This window comes from Octodon degus, unplaced genomic scaffold (assembly GCF_000260255.1).
Source record: "Octodon degus isolate 3935 unplaced genomic scaffold, OctDeg1.0 scaffold00164, whole genome shotgun sequence".
Classification (NCBI taxonomy): Eukaryota; Metazoa; Chordata; class Mammalia; order Rodentia; family Octodontidae; genus Octodon; species Octodon degus.
This window is the reverse complement of record NW_004524740.1, coordinates 5,458,556-5,477,793: the sequence shown is the minus strand read 5'-3', so window position 1 is coordinate 5,477,793 and position 19,238 is coordinate 5,458,556. Positions and strand designations below refer to the sequence as shown.

The window sequence follows — 19,238 nt, the reverse complement described above, 5'->3', positions numbered from 1 at the left end:
ATGTTGTTCTGACCCTAGATGAAGTTTGCAGCTGCAGTAACCATCATGCCATCTTGAAGAGAGCTAAGGCAACTCACCAAGAATGGCAAAGCAAAGATGGAAAAAGAAAAAACCCTTGAGTTCTTATGTATTTGGTACAAGTTCTCACTACGCAGCTCAGACTCCTAGTGATCTTCCTGTTTTCAGCATCCCCAGCACTAGGATTACAGGTGTGCACCACCACGCCTGGTCTCAGTGGCCAGTACAGCATGTGGTATTGGGGATTGAATCCCAGTCCCTGCACTTGCCTAAGCAGGCACTTAGTCTGTTGAGCTATCTTGCTAGCCCTAACCCTTGAGTTCTTGATGCCACTGAACAACTAAGTTTTCTAATCCTGACACTGCTCTTCCACTCTCAGTATAACTTCTTGTTAGTAGAAGACTTCTTGTTACTAGAAGAGAGTTACATTTCATTATTCATTTGGTTGCTTAATTTTTTGTAACTTCTGTTAAATATTATCTTAATTGATTATGGTGGGTGGTACATGCCTGTAAATCTCAACTACTTGGGAAGCTGAGGCAAGAAGAATCACAAGTCCAGGGCCAGCCTGGGTAATTTAACAAGACCATGTCTCAAAATAAAAAATAAATAAGTAAAACAAAAATGGCTGGGGATGTAGTGTGGGTGGAAACCCCCAGTACCAAGGGTGGAAAAGGGGCAAAATAAATGAATACATGAACAAATAGTACTTTGATTATTCTAAAAGCACCCAGCCATAGCAGGCCATCAAATATTATATGACTCATCTCAATCCATCCTTCCCCCTCTCTTCCTCCTGTCTGTCTGTGGTACTGAGGATTAAACCCATGTTGCACTGATTTACAACCCTTTTTATTTTGAGAAAGTGTCTGAGTTGCCTAGACTAAGTTTAAATGTGTGATCCCCTTGACTCAGCTTAGGGAGTTGCTGCACTACAGGAGACACCACCATAACCTATCTGGCTGTCCCATTCCTCTTAGCTAGACTGCCAGCAAGGTGTTTAATAGATGTGCTAATGGTATTTTTGAGTATCTCTAACTTAAATAAAAGAGATGTCTGCCATATTAGCAGGACACTCAAAAGTCTACAGTTTCACACAAAACAAGAAACGAACTTCCAGTCAGGTATGATGGAGCATACCTGCAATCCTAGCACTTAGGGAGGCTGTGGAAGGAGGACAGCAAATTTTAGCTTAACCTGGGCAACTCAGCAAGATCCTGTCTGTCCTGTGTACCAAAGAAATGTACACACCTCAGGAAAAGAAAAACAGCATGTTTTTTCAACAGATGATGTTACTCTCATATGGGGAACCTAAAGATGTCATATATCACAGAAAACCAATCACAATGCCAGCCCTTAAAGAAGAAGCTAAAAATACATGTGCAGCAATCTCAATGACCCAGGTTATCCAAGAAGCAGTTTTATTGTACTAATAAATGTCTGAAATGAATGGTCACTACTTTGAGCACATCTTGTGATTGTGAGGTCAAAATTAACATGTTAATCTTATACTATCTCAATAAACTTAATATTAAAGTACTTATACAAGATTTTCTTTTACATATAAGTCAAACTGGGGTCATAGCTCCATGTGAAGGTCTTGGGGTCACTGTTTAGTATTGCCAAAAGCCTACATACAGTTCTGCACATTATTCACTTTTGAGATAGGGTCAGATTTTTCAGCAGCAGGCTAGTAACAGAAGACAAGGTTGTCCCATAAGGTCCCAGTCTTGTTTATCACTGTCATGTCTAAGAAAAAAAAGGTTGCATTATACTCACATTTCAGATTAGTTAAGACACCACTTTACTATTCCCAAATTCCCAGTTGGTAACCACTTTTGTTTAAAGTTTCTTCAGACAGCCTTCTCTCCAAGAATGCAAAAAGCCCAGTGATCTGACAACAGAACATTTTCTCTATGTACTAGGCACAAATAGAGCTGTTTTTTCCAAACATGGATATAAGTTAAGCCCACTCAACTGTCTACCAAGGCTTCGAGGTATAAAAAATAAAGGTATCCCAAGAACTGGCTCCCACTGATAGAATAATACCCACAGCAGTGAGCAAGCCTTTATTCTCTACAAACAAAGCAGATGTCAAGAAAAAAGAACTACTTTTGTGTTCCGTATTTCCTTATTTCCAGGCTCATCAGTGATTTGCTATCACATTGCCTATCCTGGGGCTCTAATGATAAGCACGTTGTTTCAATACCATAAAATTACAAGCATATTCTTCTATGTAACTGTTGATTTGTATGTTATAGCAACCTTACTGAGATACTAGTGTGTAATGTCACAACACTCCCTACACAAAGCTAAAATGTGTTACTGAGGACCACTGACCACTAGCTCTATATCCAACCCACAATAATCACATGTTTTCAAAAACTTAGAAAAGGTATTGAAGATATAAATGTGGCCAGGCAGAAAGACTTTCTCTAGTTTTAGAGTAAGGTAAACTTTGCTTTAAATAAAATAAAAGTGACATGAAGTATTTCCAGTGGTTTTTATGCTAACCAGCTATTTATACAGAAAAATTACTAAGATGATAGGAATTTATGATTTGGGGGCTGAAATTAAGTTCAAAATATTTCTCACCTTGATTATTTAACATGTTTCTTAGCAGTCTTCCTACCCCTTAAAGTTCCATATTTTACTCCTAGCTACAAAATTTTTCTCTACGCTGCAACCAGAACAAAAATACAAAAACACAACTTTATTATCACTTTTTGTTTAGATCCCACTTAAAGGACAAAGTTCAGATTCTAGCGAGGACATACAATGCATCTCTTCATGACCTGACCTCCACCTCCACTGTATCATCTTTTGCTAGTCTTTACATGGCTAACTGCTACTTATCTCTTTGGATGAGCTTTCCAAAGGTGGACTAAAGACTAGGTTAGCAGAAATAAAAGTGATATGCACTGACCCTAGGTTCAGATTTTAGGCCTTCCACTGATTCTGTGACTTTGGGCAAGGTAGGTTGCATCTCTGGTCCTCATTGTACTCACTTGTAAAATCAAACTACTAAGGTGTCACATAGAGTTGTACTGAGAATGTAAAATAGTAATACTAGTAAAGTCTTTTAGCAGTTTTGAGAAACACAGTGAAGACTTAGTAAATATGCTCTGTTATTATATTCCTCATCTTGAGCTTTCAATACAACTTCTTGCAGCATCCAATATATTATGAATGGCTACTCACTAGTTTAACACCTAACTAATAGTTATTCATTGTTCTCCCACCACCATCCATACAAATCCAACATACCAGAGTGCTAACAACTTGCTCTCATCAGTAACCGTGGCTCACTCTGACAAGTGATTCAGTTTCACCAGTGGTTCTTGTGTAGAGATAATTTTTAAAGACACTTTGAGTTGTGGTAACTGGGAGTAAGTATTACCGGAATCTAGTAACTAAAACTAAGACACGCTAAGCATCTTATGATGCAGAAGACTATCTTCCTTGTGATAAATTAGGGAATCCAAAGTAGTAATGGGGCACTAGGGAGATGGCTCAGTATGATAAGCACTTGCCTGGCAAACACAAGGGCCTGAGTTCAATCCCCAGTTCCACCAAAAAAAAAAAAAAAAAGTAGTAATGGTACCAAAGAAAAAAAAATTATCAAGATTGGAATTATTTTATCACCAGCATCAAATATAATTTTAGATATATTAGAAGCATTTCATAAACGATGCATGAAAAAGATGAGAATTTAAATCCAGCAGACACTATTAAGAATTTATCCTACTATAATTTATAGTGAGTATGTATAAACACAATGAAAGGTAGCTAATCTCCAGAGGTCCTTTCTATGATCAATTGTAATATTTCTTAATGTTCTAATAATTAATACATTATTTTAAAAATCTTTTCCATTTAATCTCTTCTCCCGAAATGCTTATGCACTGCAGGAGCACCAGGTAAGAGGGAAGATCAATACATACAGTGTTCTTTAATTGAAAAGCCTATAAATGCCATTATCACCCACTATTTTCAACAGGGCAGTCAGAGGTAGATGTTGGCACCTGTACATATTTATGCTTTGAGCTACAATTCATCAATCACTGAAATGCAAGTGAGTATAGACAGAGTTGGAAGATGGCAGTTTCACTGAGAAAGTTAAAAAAATTTCAGTATCAAATATCAAGAACACTGATATTCTTTCGTGTTAATATATAGTGGACACAGCAAGTTTAACAGACCTAGCCATGTTTTAAACACCTTTTATTATCCAAAATAACACAGCTACTATGTGTTTAAAGAATATTGAGCCTGGAAGAGTACACAGAAGAACAATAGTACATGTAACTCAGAGTAAGTTGGTAACAGTTGAAGTTGGTCAGAAAAGGGAATTTTAAAATGGTTAAAGCTTAAAATGCTTCTCTAAGAGGAAGAACACACTCTATAGGATTAAGATTGAAGGCTAAGTCAGGTGAATTTAGCAAATCGGCAAGATATGCTATGTCTCAAAATAAAGGCCTGGGGATGTAGCTTAGCACCTTACTTAGTACCTTAGTAAAAACTTTGGAAGTTCAGGAATCTGAATCTGGGGTACAACTTCCTTTTAAGACTAAACATATTTATCATGCACATCTAGCAAAAATAAAATGCCTAGGGCTGGGGAGATGGCTCAGTAGGATAAGCGCTTGACTGGCAAACGCAAGGATCTGAGTTCAATCCCCGGTTCCGCAAAAAAAAAAAAAATAAATAAAATAAAATAAAATAAAATAAAATAAAATAAAATAAAATAAAATAAAATGCCTAGCATGTAAGTAGCCTACTGCATTTATTAACTAAGCAGATAAAAGACCTGCAGATTTTCCCCTCATAAATGGCTCTCCTAGGCCAACATGTCCTCTTATGTCCATGTTGTTCATTTTGCCTTCCCTTATGCTTAATGTCCTAATCAAAATCAACGGCACAAATGCTGTGTTCAGATCAAATTGTGTCAGGTAAGAGCTCGGCCAAATTTTTACTAAACCAACCAATTCCTACTAGCACCATCTACCACGACAACCACCAAAACTAGGGTGGTATTCCTGACTTTGACTTAATTATGATCAGTCCTTACCTTCCTCAGGGGCAGCTGAAGCTCCTTCAGGTAGTATAGGTTGTAACTCTCCAGTTTCAGAATTATTCTCCAAATCAGTTATTGGCATTCCTTCCAGACGACTTCCTTTAACATTAGTCCTTAAACAGGAAGAAAACAACTTAGTATTTTTTATAACTACTAAGTGATAAAACCATCTATGTTTTCTTGTCCTGAAACTATCCCCAAACCAAGTTTAATACTAAACTTTAAATTTTATTTTGAAAAATTTTTGCTAAAGATTCACAATGAGGGGCTGGTGAGATGGCTCAGTGGTCTGGAGCACCTACTTAGAACAAACTAAGCTAAGCAAAACACAGGGACCGCGGTTCAATCCCCAGCACCACATGCCAGCCAGGCCCGCCCCCTGGTGGGCTGAGCTGGCCACACACAAAATAAATAAATAAATATTTAAAAAAAAAAAAAAAAAGATTCACAATGAAAGATTATGAGATAGTGGACTGTATCAATGTTATTTCCTGGTTATTGTATTATATGTAACAATGATTTTGCTAAATGTTATTAGAGGAAAGAGTAAGACATGCAGGACCTTTCTGTATTATTATTTTATACTTGTGAATAATCTACAGTTTTCAAAAACTTCAATTAAGAAGTAAACAGAACTTCTAAATAGTATGTCTGAATAGGAAAGAATTTAGAAATGTGTTGCTGAGTGAGAAAACAAGGCATACATTTTGTGTTAAGTTACATATGACAGTTGTTTCCAGATACATTAAAAAATGAGAAGACAGCATACACAGAAAATGAAAAACAGAAAAATAATTAAGAATTGGGGGCCGGGGAGATGGCTCAGTAGGATAAGCGCTTCCCCAGCAAGCGCAAGGGTCTGAGTTCAATCCCCAGTTCCACCAAAAAAAAAAAAGAATTGCAGGGAGGGCCAGGGGCTTGGCACACTAGCACAGCACCTGCCTGGCAAGCACAACACCCTGAGTTTGATTCCCAGTACCAAAATAAATCAAATAGTAAAAAAACAAAACAAAACCAAAAAACAGTACAGTTGAAAACCAAGGCTTCTTAGAATTAGAGATAAGGATGGGGAAAGTTTCACTCACTACTTTTTTCCTTTTAACTTTTAGTATTAAAACTTTTTGCCTGCATTATTTTAAATCAGAGGAAAAAAGACATGAGTTGGAAAGCAGTCATATAAACAGCTGCCAGATACTATTAAATGTAAAATGATTATAGGTAGGAACTGCAGATATTTGTATATGGAATTTTATACTCTAAGGGGAAAAAAATCTACTTTCATATACATTTAATCTTTATGACTAAAAGGCAGAAATATTTCTGTAACAAAATATACTAAGAGATGGAGGCAGGAAAGTAGAAGGGGATATAAAAAAAATTAAAGTGTTCCATACATGTAGCAATTCCCCATGGTGAATGTATTCATTATGTACCACAAAACATGTACTAATAAAATAAAATTTGACATCATAGTAAAATAAAATAGTAACAAAATAGTATACAGTGGTAAACATAAAAAGTAAAAACCAAAAACCCCACCAAATACAAAAGCTAGTTGCATTTTTAACTTAAAAGGAACATGTACTCTATCACCTTTAACTTAAAAGGAACATGTATACTATCAGGCTGGGTAATGTAAAAGATAAAATAATCTACAGTGATTTTCACATCTTTCTACTGGTAAAACTTTTTTTTTTCCTGTATTTTAGGGAAGGGTCTGCAGGGTGTTCAGGGTCTCACTACTAGATTAGACTCAGTTATTCTCCTGTTTTCATTCTCCAAGTGCTGGGATTACAAGAGCATGCCACCAAACCCAGTCTCAATCACTGGCTCAGCATGCCCTGGAGTTGAGGCCAGCCTGGCAGGGCCAGGGATCAAACCTCCGGCCCCTGCACCTGCTTGCAGGTGCTTTAATCTGCTGAGCTATTTGGCTGGCTCTCTACTGGTAAAACTTTTTGTCTTTTTTAACTAGAACTAAAACTAAACTACTAGCTGACTATTTACATATGGTAATAGCAATCCTTAAAAAATTTGGGCTGGCGAGCACCATGTGCTGCGCCGGCCACTGAGAACAGGCATAGTGGTGCATGTCTCTAATCCTAGTGCCTGGGAGGCTGAAAACAAGAGGATCACTACCAGTCAGAGCTGTGCAGTGAGACCCTGTACCAAATACATTTAAAACAAAACAAACTACACATACATGAAATTTGACAGCAAATACAGTCTGGGATGGGAAGGCAGGATGATTTCAATCCCAGTTTGGGCAACTTAGAATGACTCATTAAGACCTTGTCTAACAATTTTAAAAAGGGGCCGAGACAGCACCACTTAGCATGAAGACCCTGAGGTTCAACCCCAAGTACTAGAAACAAACCAAAAAAAGCTATATAAAATTAAGCAAACTTAAGGGATGTCAGTCTCTATTAATTCAAAGTTTTTCTCTAAGTCTCCAATGTAGAATTATTCTACTATTTAAATATAGAAATGTATTTATATTCATAAGCTAGATCAACAGAAGGAAATATATGGTTTATCTAGCATATCCACAGACAACACATTATTCTCTCTTTGGAAGTTTAACTGATATGGGTGTTATCTGAGTTTGTCTCCTTGGACAGATATAAAGGTATAAACTACCATATATCCTTTGAGAAAGTCCAACTGTAAGTTTTGATGCTTTCATAAGACAGAAAAAGGTGGGCCAAAGCAGAAAAGCAGTGTTAAGAATGCTAGAAGTACTTTGCTCTATATAAAATAGATATGACATACTTGTGACACATACAGTCCAGGACAAATGTCTTTGAAAGGTACGGGACAGATTTAAAAAAAAAAAAAAAAAAAAAACTCCCAAAGAAATCTCACAAAGCAGAATTCACACAGGTTATATATATCACTGTTATCCTAATTTCTGTGAAAACAAACGCTAACATATTTAACCTAAACTTCTGGTACAATCTCACCCCATTAAAAAAAAAAAAAAGGGTCCTTCAATAGTTTAAAGAGTTGTACTTAAATGCAATAAATGAATTTTCTACCCATTAAAAAATTAAAGTAGATCAAAAAGAAGTGGGTGGTGAATGAAGGCAGGAGACAGGAAAAGGAATGTTGTGGGACTGTCCTGCTTCAAGGTTGTATATGGTTAGATTTTTGGACTTATGTGTAAACATAAGCAGTATATAATATAATTCTTTATGCCTATTTTTAAAATATATTCTAATTTTTAAATGTTTTTTCATCATATTCTGTAGGGACTTAAAGTTCAACATATCAATACTTGATGAAAAATACCTGTTTCGGGGCTGTGAGATGGCTCAGTGGTCTAATGCACCTACTTAGAACAAGCTTAGCAAAGCACAGGGACCGCGGTTCAATCCCCCAGTACCACATGCCAGCCAGCCCCGCCCCCTGGTGGGCTGAGCTGGCCACACACACACATACAGACACACACACAAATTGAAAAAAAAAAAAGAAAGAAAGAAAAATACCTGTTCCATGTTATGCCTAAGATGTTTGATATTCAGACAGATAGTGAGGTTAAGCTTAACAGCCTAGGTTGTATGGTAATAACAATAAGCTTCTCTTCTGGATGGTTAACAACCTAAGTTTGCAGATCAAAATTAGAGAAAAAGGAGGGCCGCAAGGAAAGCCAACACTTTGGCCCTAGCCTTCCAAGGTCAATTAAGACTCAGGACATATGAGAACTTGTACTGTAACGTCACGTAACAGTAGTGTCTCAAATTTTTTGATCAAGGAGATTATGGGGTCAAAGAGGAAAGTGATCGATGATGTAGAGTGTGCCTAAAAAGAGTCACATGGAGAGAAAACATTCTCTCAGGCTTTCACAGAGAGCACATTGGCCAAACAATGGCCGTGACTCATCCACATGGCTGACACTGACAAAGGTTCTACAATCTGAGGTACAGGATCTCAGGATAAATCCTGAGGGGATTTCACTGACGTTATCAGACCCAAAAGCTACAACTCTTGTTGCATAGGTCTTGCTTTATCTTGGACTTATCCAGCAGACAAGTATAAAAACGAAGAATAAGAAGTAAAGCCATGGTATTATGTTGAGCTGTAGGGGACTCTTGTCAACAATTTTTGACACTGCTAGTCAAGCAGAAGACCCAATACTATTATGAACTACTGGACTCTTTAAGAATATTTTGCTGAGTTAACAACCTATAATACTCAAATGATGAAACTAAACAAAAAAGGGGATACAGATGAATGTCCATTTTGTATTTGTGTATTCAAAATGGTTAGGATAGATATATAGTTACATTCTCTTAATGAATAGAGGGATTTGTTCTAATAGTGTTTGTAAATAGTATATCATGTCCGCATCTTGTACAGCAATTAACCACTAGGAAGAATGTATACAATGTCTTAATTATTGAAACTGTCCTACCAATTTGGTTTGAAACTGTCTCATTGCTATGTTTCTCAATAAAATTATGGGAAAAAAATAAAGATAAATATTGAAAAAAATTAAAGTAGAAAATCATTTGTTTAGTATGCTATAGACTTAATATTCCAAACTACAAAGGAACTTTATGTACCCCAAAGTTATCATTTTCCTTCTTTTCTCAACAGAAGGTAAGCCATTGAAAACTGCCACCACAACAGCATCTGAGTCCAGAGCTTTACACTGCCAGTCTTCGGTTTTGGGCAGGATATCGCTCACGATACCATGTGTCAAGCCTCGGGGAGAACTGTGCCTGCTCCCAGACTGAGAGCTTCCTGGGGAGCCTTCATAAAAGGAAGAATATTCAAAGAAAGAAGAAGCAAATAAACATGAAAGTTTTCTCTTGGTCACATTAGAAAATATCAACATACATATATATTTTTAAACTAAGTGAAAACTTTAAAATTTAAATACATTTAAAAATGTAAGTACCAATCTTATCAAATATAGGTATCAGCCAGATATATAAAATGAAGGAGTCCAGGATCTGTTCCATTGTTAGACTACAAGTAGAACTTCAGCATTTTTTCAGTCTGAAGATACACTTCAAAATCACTTTCCAATAACTGATATTTACTCACCAAAACTATATTCTCAATACCTCAAATTTACCTTCAGACAAAGTCTGACAGTCTCCTTTTGAACGTATATTTTCCCCAGAGTCCACTGCTCTTCGAAGTGATAGACTACCTGCTATACTGGACCGAGATGGCTTGGGTGAATTACTCTTCCTATTTGTGGCTGAAAAAAAAAAAAAAAGAAACATTTTGGAATATCATCAAACAGCACAAAACTCACTACTTAAACAAAGGGTTACTTTTACCATGTATAGAAGCTTTTCTGTTTATATCACCTAAAAATAAACAAGTATTCTATAGTTCCAACTAATTTACTTATGGTTCTATGATAGAAGTATCACTATTTTGTTGCTGGTGCAGCAGAATCTAACTGAGAATATTAACTAAGACCTTATAAGAAAAACCATACCACTCTTAAGGTAATTAACAAAATCTGGGGAAAAATATGATCCCAAAACCCTGGGAAATTATAAGTTGTTACTTGATTAAAAAGAAAGTCAATTTTGCATTATAAACAAATTACAATACTTCAAATAAAAAATACATTAATCAGAAATGCTACAGACATTACTAGGCCAATATGCATACTCAAGCTAGAAAACCCATGAGATTTATTAACAGATAGTAATACATACATCACTGTTATTCTAATTTCTGTGAAAACGAACTGACATATTTAGAGAAAGTCCAACTATGAGTTTTGGATACACCACCAATAATTGTATTTCTGAGTATATACTTAAAATAAATAAAAACATATATCCATCCCTATGTTTGTTCATAGCTGCATCATCAGCAATAGCCAAAAGGTAGGGCTGGGGAGATGGCTCAGTGGAATAAGCACTTCCCTGGCAAGCGCAAGGACCTGAGTTCAATCCCCGGTTCCGCAAAAAATAAAAAAAAAAAAAAGCAATAGCCAAAAGGTAGAAATAACACAAATGTCCACCAACTGATAAGTGGATAAAAAATATGTTCCACAATGAATTATCATTCAGCTATAAAAAAGAATAACAGGCAACAACACAAATGAACCTTAAAAAAAGATTGTGTTAAGTGAAAGAAGCCTGACATTAAAAAAAAATTCATACTGTATGATTCACTTATGTGAAAAGTTCACAAGATGTAAATCCAGAGACAAAGTTCATTAGTGTTTACTAGGCATCTAGATGAAATAAATGAAAGAGAAACGAAAACTGTGCATTTTGAGAAAGAGGGCACATAGAGGTCCCATGGGGAAAGGCGGGAGGGGGTGCATTCCATGAACCCGCAGGGCAAGGAGAATTGCATGCTTATTGTCTCTTCATCCAAAGTGTAGCTGCTCAATACATTTCCCTCTTTCATGATATTCCTCTGAAATAGGCTCTAAACCCAACACCAAGGCCAAAGGCATTTTGCTAACTTGTCTAAAATTATACAGCCGGAAAATGGCATTCCAACAAAGACAGTAGATGCTGCTGCTGAGCATGGTGGCACAAGTTTGTCACCAGTTACTCAGGAGGCCTAGGCAGGAGGAGGACTGCAAGTTTAAGAGTACCTTCTTGTACTATGGATAACCACTAAGAAGATAACAATGTACAGTGCATTGATTATCAAAACTGTCCTATTAATCAGCCGTGAAACTGTCTCATTCATATTTATTTCTCAATTAAAAAAATAAAGAATTGGAAAAAAAAAAAGAGTACCTATACAACTTGAAGGAGAAACCTTGTCTGAAAATAATTTTCTTTTTTCTCTCCTCCCTTGTCTCTCTTTCTGTCTCTCTTCTTTTTTCATTTTATGTATTTGGTACAGGGTCTCACTACACAGCTTGGACTTGTAGTGATCCTCCTGCTCAGCCTCCCCAGAGCTGGAATCACAGGTGTTCACCACCACATCTGGTTCTGGGGTCAGCATGGTGGGCCTGGGGTACTGAAGCAGGCATGGCATGCAGTACCAGGGATCAAACTTGGGACCCTGTGCTTGCCAGGCAGGTGCTTAGGCCGCTAAGCTATCTCCCCGGCCCAATTTTCTTTTCTCTTTTTTAAATGTAAGATTACTGTATTTCTTTTCTTTAAGTGCTATATTTCTATATAAGAGGAACATTTCAACAATTTTTACAGGTGTCAACCAACCTTTTTTCAAACTGGGTACACATCAAATCTAGCAGGATGGGAGTTTTATTGTGCAGTGAAACTTTAAACTATCAATACAAATGCCAGGATACTACATAAAACATCCACAGGAACTTTTTTCAACTTGTTTTTAAATAGTTCACAAACATTTCCTACATAATCCAACATACAACAGAGAAATGGTACATCTTTTTCTTCCAATTTGCATACAATGGAAAAACATGTATATGTATTTATACAAAGTTTAACGAATAGACACTAGGAGGTTGACAGTTTAATAAGTCTATAGGTGAGAAATGTAATAAAAATAATCAAAATTTACTCAGCATTCATAAATTACTTCCATAACCAAATGTTATTTAAATAAAACCCACTGCCAATTAGGCTTCTGGAATATACTTATATTATTTTTTTTCAATTTGTAGTATTGTTGCCCACCTTGGTTCTTTATAACAGAAAACTGCTGAAAAGTAGGGGCAAGCATTTGCAAAAACAAAAATCCTCCAGCTTAGTATAAGCATGGGATGTATGATGGAACTTCTTCCCAAGCAATGACTGAAACCAAGAAATCACAAGAATTAAATTTGTCAATATATTTTGCCTGTATCTAAGAGATATACTGTACTTATTTCCAACAGAGGAGCTGAAAATCAAACTTAATGTTTAGTTTAGGGGTGCATTGGGAAATTCAGTCACCACTTGAAAACTGATTGTCTTTATTTTTTAAAAAATGACCACCAAAATAGATTCACTAAATTCATCTTAAAAATCATAAAACATTTCTTACAAAAGAGCATTACATTCTGCACACTGCTCTGAACAGATGCCAGGGACATGTGGACCATTGTTACTTTCCTCCCTGTTCCACCCCCAAATTTTTACAGTGACCACACAAAGCAAGGTGCTCACAATAATTACATGGGGAGAGATTTTTTTAAACCACCAACAATGAATAAAAAATAAAATTCATTCACTCTGCTGCTGTTTTAAAATTTCAATGTTATTTTTGCACGCCCTTCCCCCAACCCTGTTTGTAAGGAACTAAAACATTACATCTGGTGAACAGCAAAGATTTCACTACATTTCAAATATAGAACACCTATGAAGCAGAGGAATGTTGGCTTTTTAAACAGAAGCAGATTAAAAAAAGATGCATGACTCCTTCAGTTCTTCACTAGTCTCAGAAAACCTTTCCAAAATACTGCTTCACACTGTTCTGCAGCAGACCCTGTGCATACTGTATCTGGTCCTGTGTTCCTGTAATGGTAACGATCCAATCTTCTGGTAATAATCTGATCTTCAGATCCTTCTAAAGGCTCATCAATTTTAAGAGAAGTTCCCGATTCATGACAGATTTGTTTAATCCACTGACCACCTTTGCAATAATAGATCCATCCAAATCTTTGGGAACAGTTACTTGTGTAGTAATAATAGGTCCACCAAGATCACCATAGGAGCTATGACCCCGATAGGAATAATCATATCCAGAGCCACCTTGTGGTTCATATGCTATCTGCAATTCTGATGGGCTCCATGTATCTATTGCAGAGTCCCAGCTTTCATCAGCACTGAAACCAACCATGCCATTATAGCGGTCTCCAGGTCTTCCTCTTCTATCATATGCCATTAGATCTCCTCTTCTAGGTGATGGTGGTGGTGGTGGAAGAGGAAAATTCCGAGCTCTGCTATCACTCCAGCCACCTCGACCAGGAGGAGGGGGTGGTGGTCCCCAACAAGGCTCGTATTATCATAATCTCTTCTAGAGGGAGGTATGAGATGCCCACCTCAACCAGGAAGCATTCTGTCAAAACCACCCTTCCCTGCATAGGATTTCCTACAGGCTGTCCATGGCGGTCACCAAACATCATGGTAAAACCACCATAATCATAAGTCTCATCATAAAAATTGGGATTTAACCATCTCATCGGTGTTTCTAGATCTTTTAAACGCTTGCTCCTCTTCTGTATCTTCTGCAGGATGTTTACCAAATTCACCAATGGTTTCAGTGCTGGAGAAGGTTTCCTCTGGCTGCTCAGCTTCCATTTTCTTGTATTAAATGGACACACCAATCTATGCGCCACAAACAAGTGGGATCAGGCAGGACACTGAGGTCAGTACAGCAGAGGCCACAGTGGCCACAGTGCCTTTGCCCGGAGCGTCCTCCTCCTCTCTTGTTCACTCTCTCCTCCCAATTTTCTTTTTTTTTTTTTTTTGAGACAGGAGCTCACTATGCAGCTCAGGCTGGCCCCAACCTCATAGCAAATCCTTGACTTTCCAAATGCTGGGATTACAGGTGCACAGCATCACATCTGACTTAAAAAAAAAAAAAAAATTTAAAGGCTGGGGATATAGTTCAATGCAAGGGCCTGCTGCTTCCTTAAAGTACAAAGGGCTGAATATGAGAGTTGTTTAATATGATTGTAGAAGTATGCTGGTGAACAAAATGCTAAAATGGAAACTGCCACATAAATAGCCCAAATCTCATTAAGCAAGACACAAAGGATGGCAAGCTACACCATGCAGTGAATGAGTATCTACCCTTTCAAGGGTTATAAATGAACTATGATGTCCTCTCAGATTTGAGAAGATCTCATCAAAAACAGCACAATTTGCTATAGAGATAACGATCCTACTGATGTTTGTTAAACAGGCTCAAAGACTGTTTCTCATGTTGCTATTTATGTGAAGAAATTCTGGCTCTTATGGATGAGAGCAAAACAGGAAATCAACTGCTAGCAGTGCTGATAATTTTGAAGTCCCCAAGTTTCACAATATTGGTGGACTTCAGAAGTTTAAACCAGTGTACCCAAAAGTTATTCTTACTTGTTTCACATTTTATAAGGTATCGCATGGGAAACTAAAATCCCAACTTTCTTTTTTCTTCTCCCAGAATCACAAGACCTATGCTCTTGATGAGACTAGTCCACCACAAATATTAGAAAGCATTGCTCATGAAGAAATGTAAGGGAGAAGCTATAAATTGCACAAATATTCTGCTCACTTTGGCAGCACATATATTAAAATTGCACAAATATACAAGTATGTGATAGTCCTTTCCACAAAGCAAATAATGAAGAGCAAGTATGGCACTTCCTTGGCAAGTGATTGAAGTATCTGCTTGTAAGTTCTGCTTGTAAGATATCAGACTCTAAGGACTCCTCTAATAAGACTGCCCCCTAAGTACCTGGGAAAAGCAGGTCTATGGGCATTTTCTCACTCCCTGCTGATTCTTTTTTTTTTTTTTTTTTTTTTTGGTGGAACTGGGGCTTGAACTCTGACCCTCGGGCAAGCGCTTATTCTACTGAGCCATCTTCCCAGCCCCCAACTCTCTGTTGAAAGTCTTTTGGAGTTTTTTTTGGTTTTCTTTTTAAGACAGGTTTTTACTCTCTAATATGGGCTAACCACTAACTTGTGATAACCCTGCCTCAGTCTTATTACTCAAATTTTTGAGATATGCAATATGTAAATAAACACCAAAAAAAAATTGTTTTTGTTTGTTGTGGTATATTGCCAGACTGGCCTTGAACTCATGGCTAAAACAATTCTCCTGCTTCTGCCTCCCAAGTAGTTGAGACTATAGTTGTGAATCACTGTGCCCACATGAAAAATTTTTTTGATAGAGTAAGTGATCTTATATTGGCAAACTTAAAGCCATAATAAAATGAATAATTTTCTTAGAAAAACCACTTAGAAATTAGCTTAATATGAAGCAGGAATATGAGAAGACTGAAAAGAAAATGAAAATTATTAAAAGTATTTCCTAAAGGGCTGGCTAGATAGCTCAGCAGATTAAAGTTCCTACTTAGGCAGATGTAGGGACTGAGGTTTGATCCCCTGCATGCCCTGCTGGTCCCGCCCCTGGGGCACTCTGAGACTGTGATTGAGACCCGGTGTTGTGGCATGTGCCTGTACTCCCATCGCTGGGGAGGCTGAAAATAGGAGGATCACTCCGAATCTGATCTGTGTAGTGAGACCATATACACCCTGTACTAAACACATTAAAAAGAATTATTTCCTGAAGGAGCTATAAGAGTTGTCTTTATGAATGAGTTTCAACAAACTAAAGGCTTGATAAATTTTAATAAAGTAAAAAGAGAAGGTAATATGTTTAAAATAATTTATAGCACACAAAAGGAGAAAAGTTTCTGATTTTGTGAAAAAGGCACAGAACTGAAATTCAAATGGGTTAAGAATAGTATAATAAAACTCTTTACAGGGCTGCAGAGATAGCTCAGTGGACTTAGTGCCTGCCTAGTCAAGCACAAGGACCAGGGTTTGATCCCTGGCACCATATGCCATGGCCCCGCCCCAGGTCCACCTAGCCAGCCATCAAGACCAGGTGTGGTGGTACACACCTGTAATTCCAGTGCTGGGGAGGCTGAAACAGGAGGATCACTATGAGTTCAAGCTGTGTAGAGAGACACTGTACCAAATATATAAAAAATTTTTTTAAAAAGCTCTTTACAGATTAATAAAAAAATGAAATAGATCCCAATCCCACTAGCATCTTGGGTTTATGACATATCCAGTAACCCACTTCAACACAGCCAAAAGCCCAATAAGTGATATCTACTAGTAAATTCAATAAACCATACAAAGAACTATATGAAGAAAACTGAAATTCTTATACTTAAATCCAATGACTCGAGTTAAATATATTCCTAGATAGGAATACATGACAGTGGATTTGGCAATGCTTTTCTGGACATAACACCACAGCATAAGGGAACTTTACTATAAGTACTTTTCTCCCAAGGTGTGGGTTCCCTTTTACTCTTTTGACAGTGTTACGTGATGCTTTTCATTTTTGGTGGTGCACACCTGCAATACAGAATTCTGGGATGCTGAAGCATCTAAAGTTTGAGATCAGCCTGAGCAAAATGAAAAATGTTTTAAAAAAGGCTGGGGATGTAGCTCAGGACAAAGGCACTAGGTTCAATTTCCAATACCAGGGCCACAAAAAAAATAAAAATAAAAATAAAAATAAAAAAATATATATGTATATAAAGCTGCCAGGGATTTAGCTTAGGGGCACAAGCACCTGCCTGGCAAATTCAAGGCCCTGAATTCAATTCTCGGTTAAAAAAAAACAAAACAAAAAACAGTAATAACAACAAAAAAGAAAACAAAAAATCAATTTTGAATATGAGAAAAGCTCATATGTATCCACTGTCTTATTTCATTGGAAGACAGTCACTTGGATGTCATCTTCAAAATAACCAATCTTGGGGCTGGGGAGATGGCTCAGTGGAATAAGTGCTTCCTTGGCAAGCACAAGGGCCTGAGTTCAATCCCTGGTTCTGCAAAAAAATAAATAAATAAATAACCGATCTTTTAACTTTTCAAATTGTCTCAGTTGCTTCTCTTGTTGCTGGGACAGATACCTGACACCCAAAATAAAGGAAGGAAAGGTTTATTTAGCTCTCAGTTAGTGGAGGTTTTGGTCTATATTCAGCTGGTCTAAGGCAGAGTGGCACACGGCAGCACGGGGCAGCCACCCGCGGTTAGCTCATGGTCGTGGGAAAGAGCAAGAGTGTCTCAGTTACTCTTCTCTTGTTGCTGGGACAAATACCTGACCTTCAAATTAGGGAAGGAAAATTATTTAGTTCACAGTTACTGGAGGTTTCAGTCCATATTTAGCTGGCTCCAGGCAGAGCAGCACATGGCAGAGGGCAATCTTTCATGGTGGTGGCAAAGAGCAAGAGCGCAAGGGAGGAGTAGCAGCAGCTACCTTCTCTTCACTCCTTACATTGAAATGCAAATTACCTGCCCCAGGGCAAGTGCAGCATCCACACCCACCATAATCAACCACAAACTCCAGAAACTGCCCCAAGACTACATGAGGTTTTTGGGGGACACCTAGACACAAACCATAACAAAGAGCAAAGAGAGGGGCAGCAGCTCAAGCAGCAAGCAAGCCTCTCTCCCCTCCTTATACTGTAATGCAGATTACCCACCCCAGGGCCAGGGTGTAGCACTCACACCTGCAATCCCAACACTGGATCAAGAATCAATCACGAACTCCAGACGCTGATCCATGACTGCATGAGGCTTTGGGGGTACAACTAAGTACAAAGCAGAACACAAATAATACGTACAAATAGCACCAATAGGAACATTTTTACTTACAGTTTCTTATGTAACAACTGGCAACTGATGACTTTGTCAGGAGCTCCATTCCCAAATCTTGTAATCTACCAGAGCTTTCAGTTCCACATGCAGCCAGAGCAGTCTGGTCAGCAGAAAAAAGAGTTGTCTGCAAGTCTCCAGAAGCAGTGCTACTGCTTTTTATTTCTGAAAGTGTATTCTTTACATCAGTTGTCATACACCGAACTTCAGCCATTTGAGTTTTGAGTCTTTTCAGCATCTTTAAATCAGAAGGCACTCGCCACATCGCCTGCTGCTTCCTTTGGTCTTTATCTTTTCGGCAATATGATGCTTCAAAGAGAAGTAAGTCTTGTTAATACACACTTTAACACTCATGACATCATCTTGTACCATGAGCATATACAAATGTGTACAGCAAGCTGTTTTGGTTGTATTTTTTAAAAACCAAGCATTCCATTCCATTAATGAAAATCAAGACAAACTCCAGTGTTCTAACTTTATTTATACCTTCAAAGTTAGAGAGTTTGAGTCACATGGTAATCACTCAACTGTAAATAATATACTTAATTTCAGCAGCTTAAAGCCAGGTGTGGTGGTACATGCCTGTAATGCCAGCACTCAGGAGGCTGAGTCAGGAGGGTCACTGCAAGTTTAAGACCATCCTGGGCTACAAAATGAGCTCAAGACCAGCATGAACTACCTAATAAGACCCTGTCTCAAAAAAATAATAATAGGGCTGCACAGATAGCTCAGTGGCCTAAGCACCTGCCTAGGCAAGTATAAAACCAATGTTTAATCCCTACATGCCATGCCAGCCCTGCCCTGGGTGCACTGAGCCAGCCACCAAGGCCAGGCATGGTGGTGCACACCTGTAATCC

The 19,238-nt window shown here is 37.8% G+C and overlaps 1 protein-coding gene across 2 annotated transcripts in view; it reads right to left on the bottom strand.

Annotated features, from left to right (window-relative positions):
- The window catches only part of Trim37 (tripartite motif containing 37), a 121,360-nt gene that overhangs the window by 28,557 nt on the left and 73,565 nt on the right, over positions 1 to 19,238 (bottom strand). For both annotated transcript variants that reach the window (XM_023703115.1, XM_023703114.1), the window contains exons 15-18: positions 18,382 to 18,690; positions 10,176 to 10,304; positions 9,658 to 9,847; positions 5,090 to 5,208 (exon numbers count right to left, since the gene is read on the bottom strand). In XM_023703115.1, the coding sequence (XP_023558883.1) occupies positions 5,090 to 5,208; positions 9,658 to 9,847; positions 10,176 to 10,304; positions 18,382 to 18,690 (747 nt within the window). The remainder of the gene's footprint in view (positions 1 to 5,089; positions 5,209 to 9,657; positions 9,848 to 10,175; positions 10,305 to 18,381; positions 18,691 to 19,238) is intronic.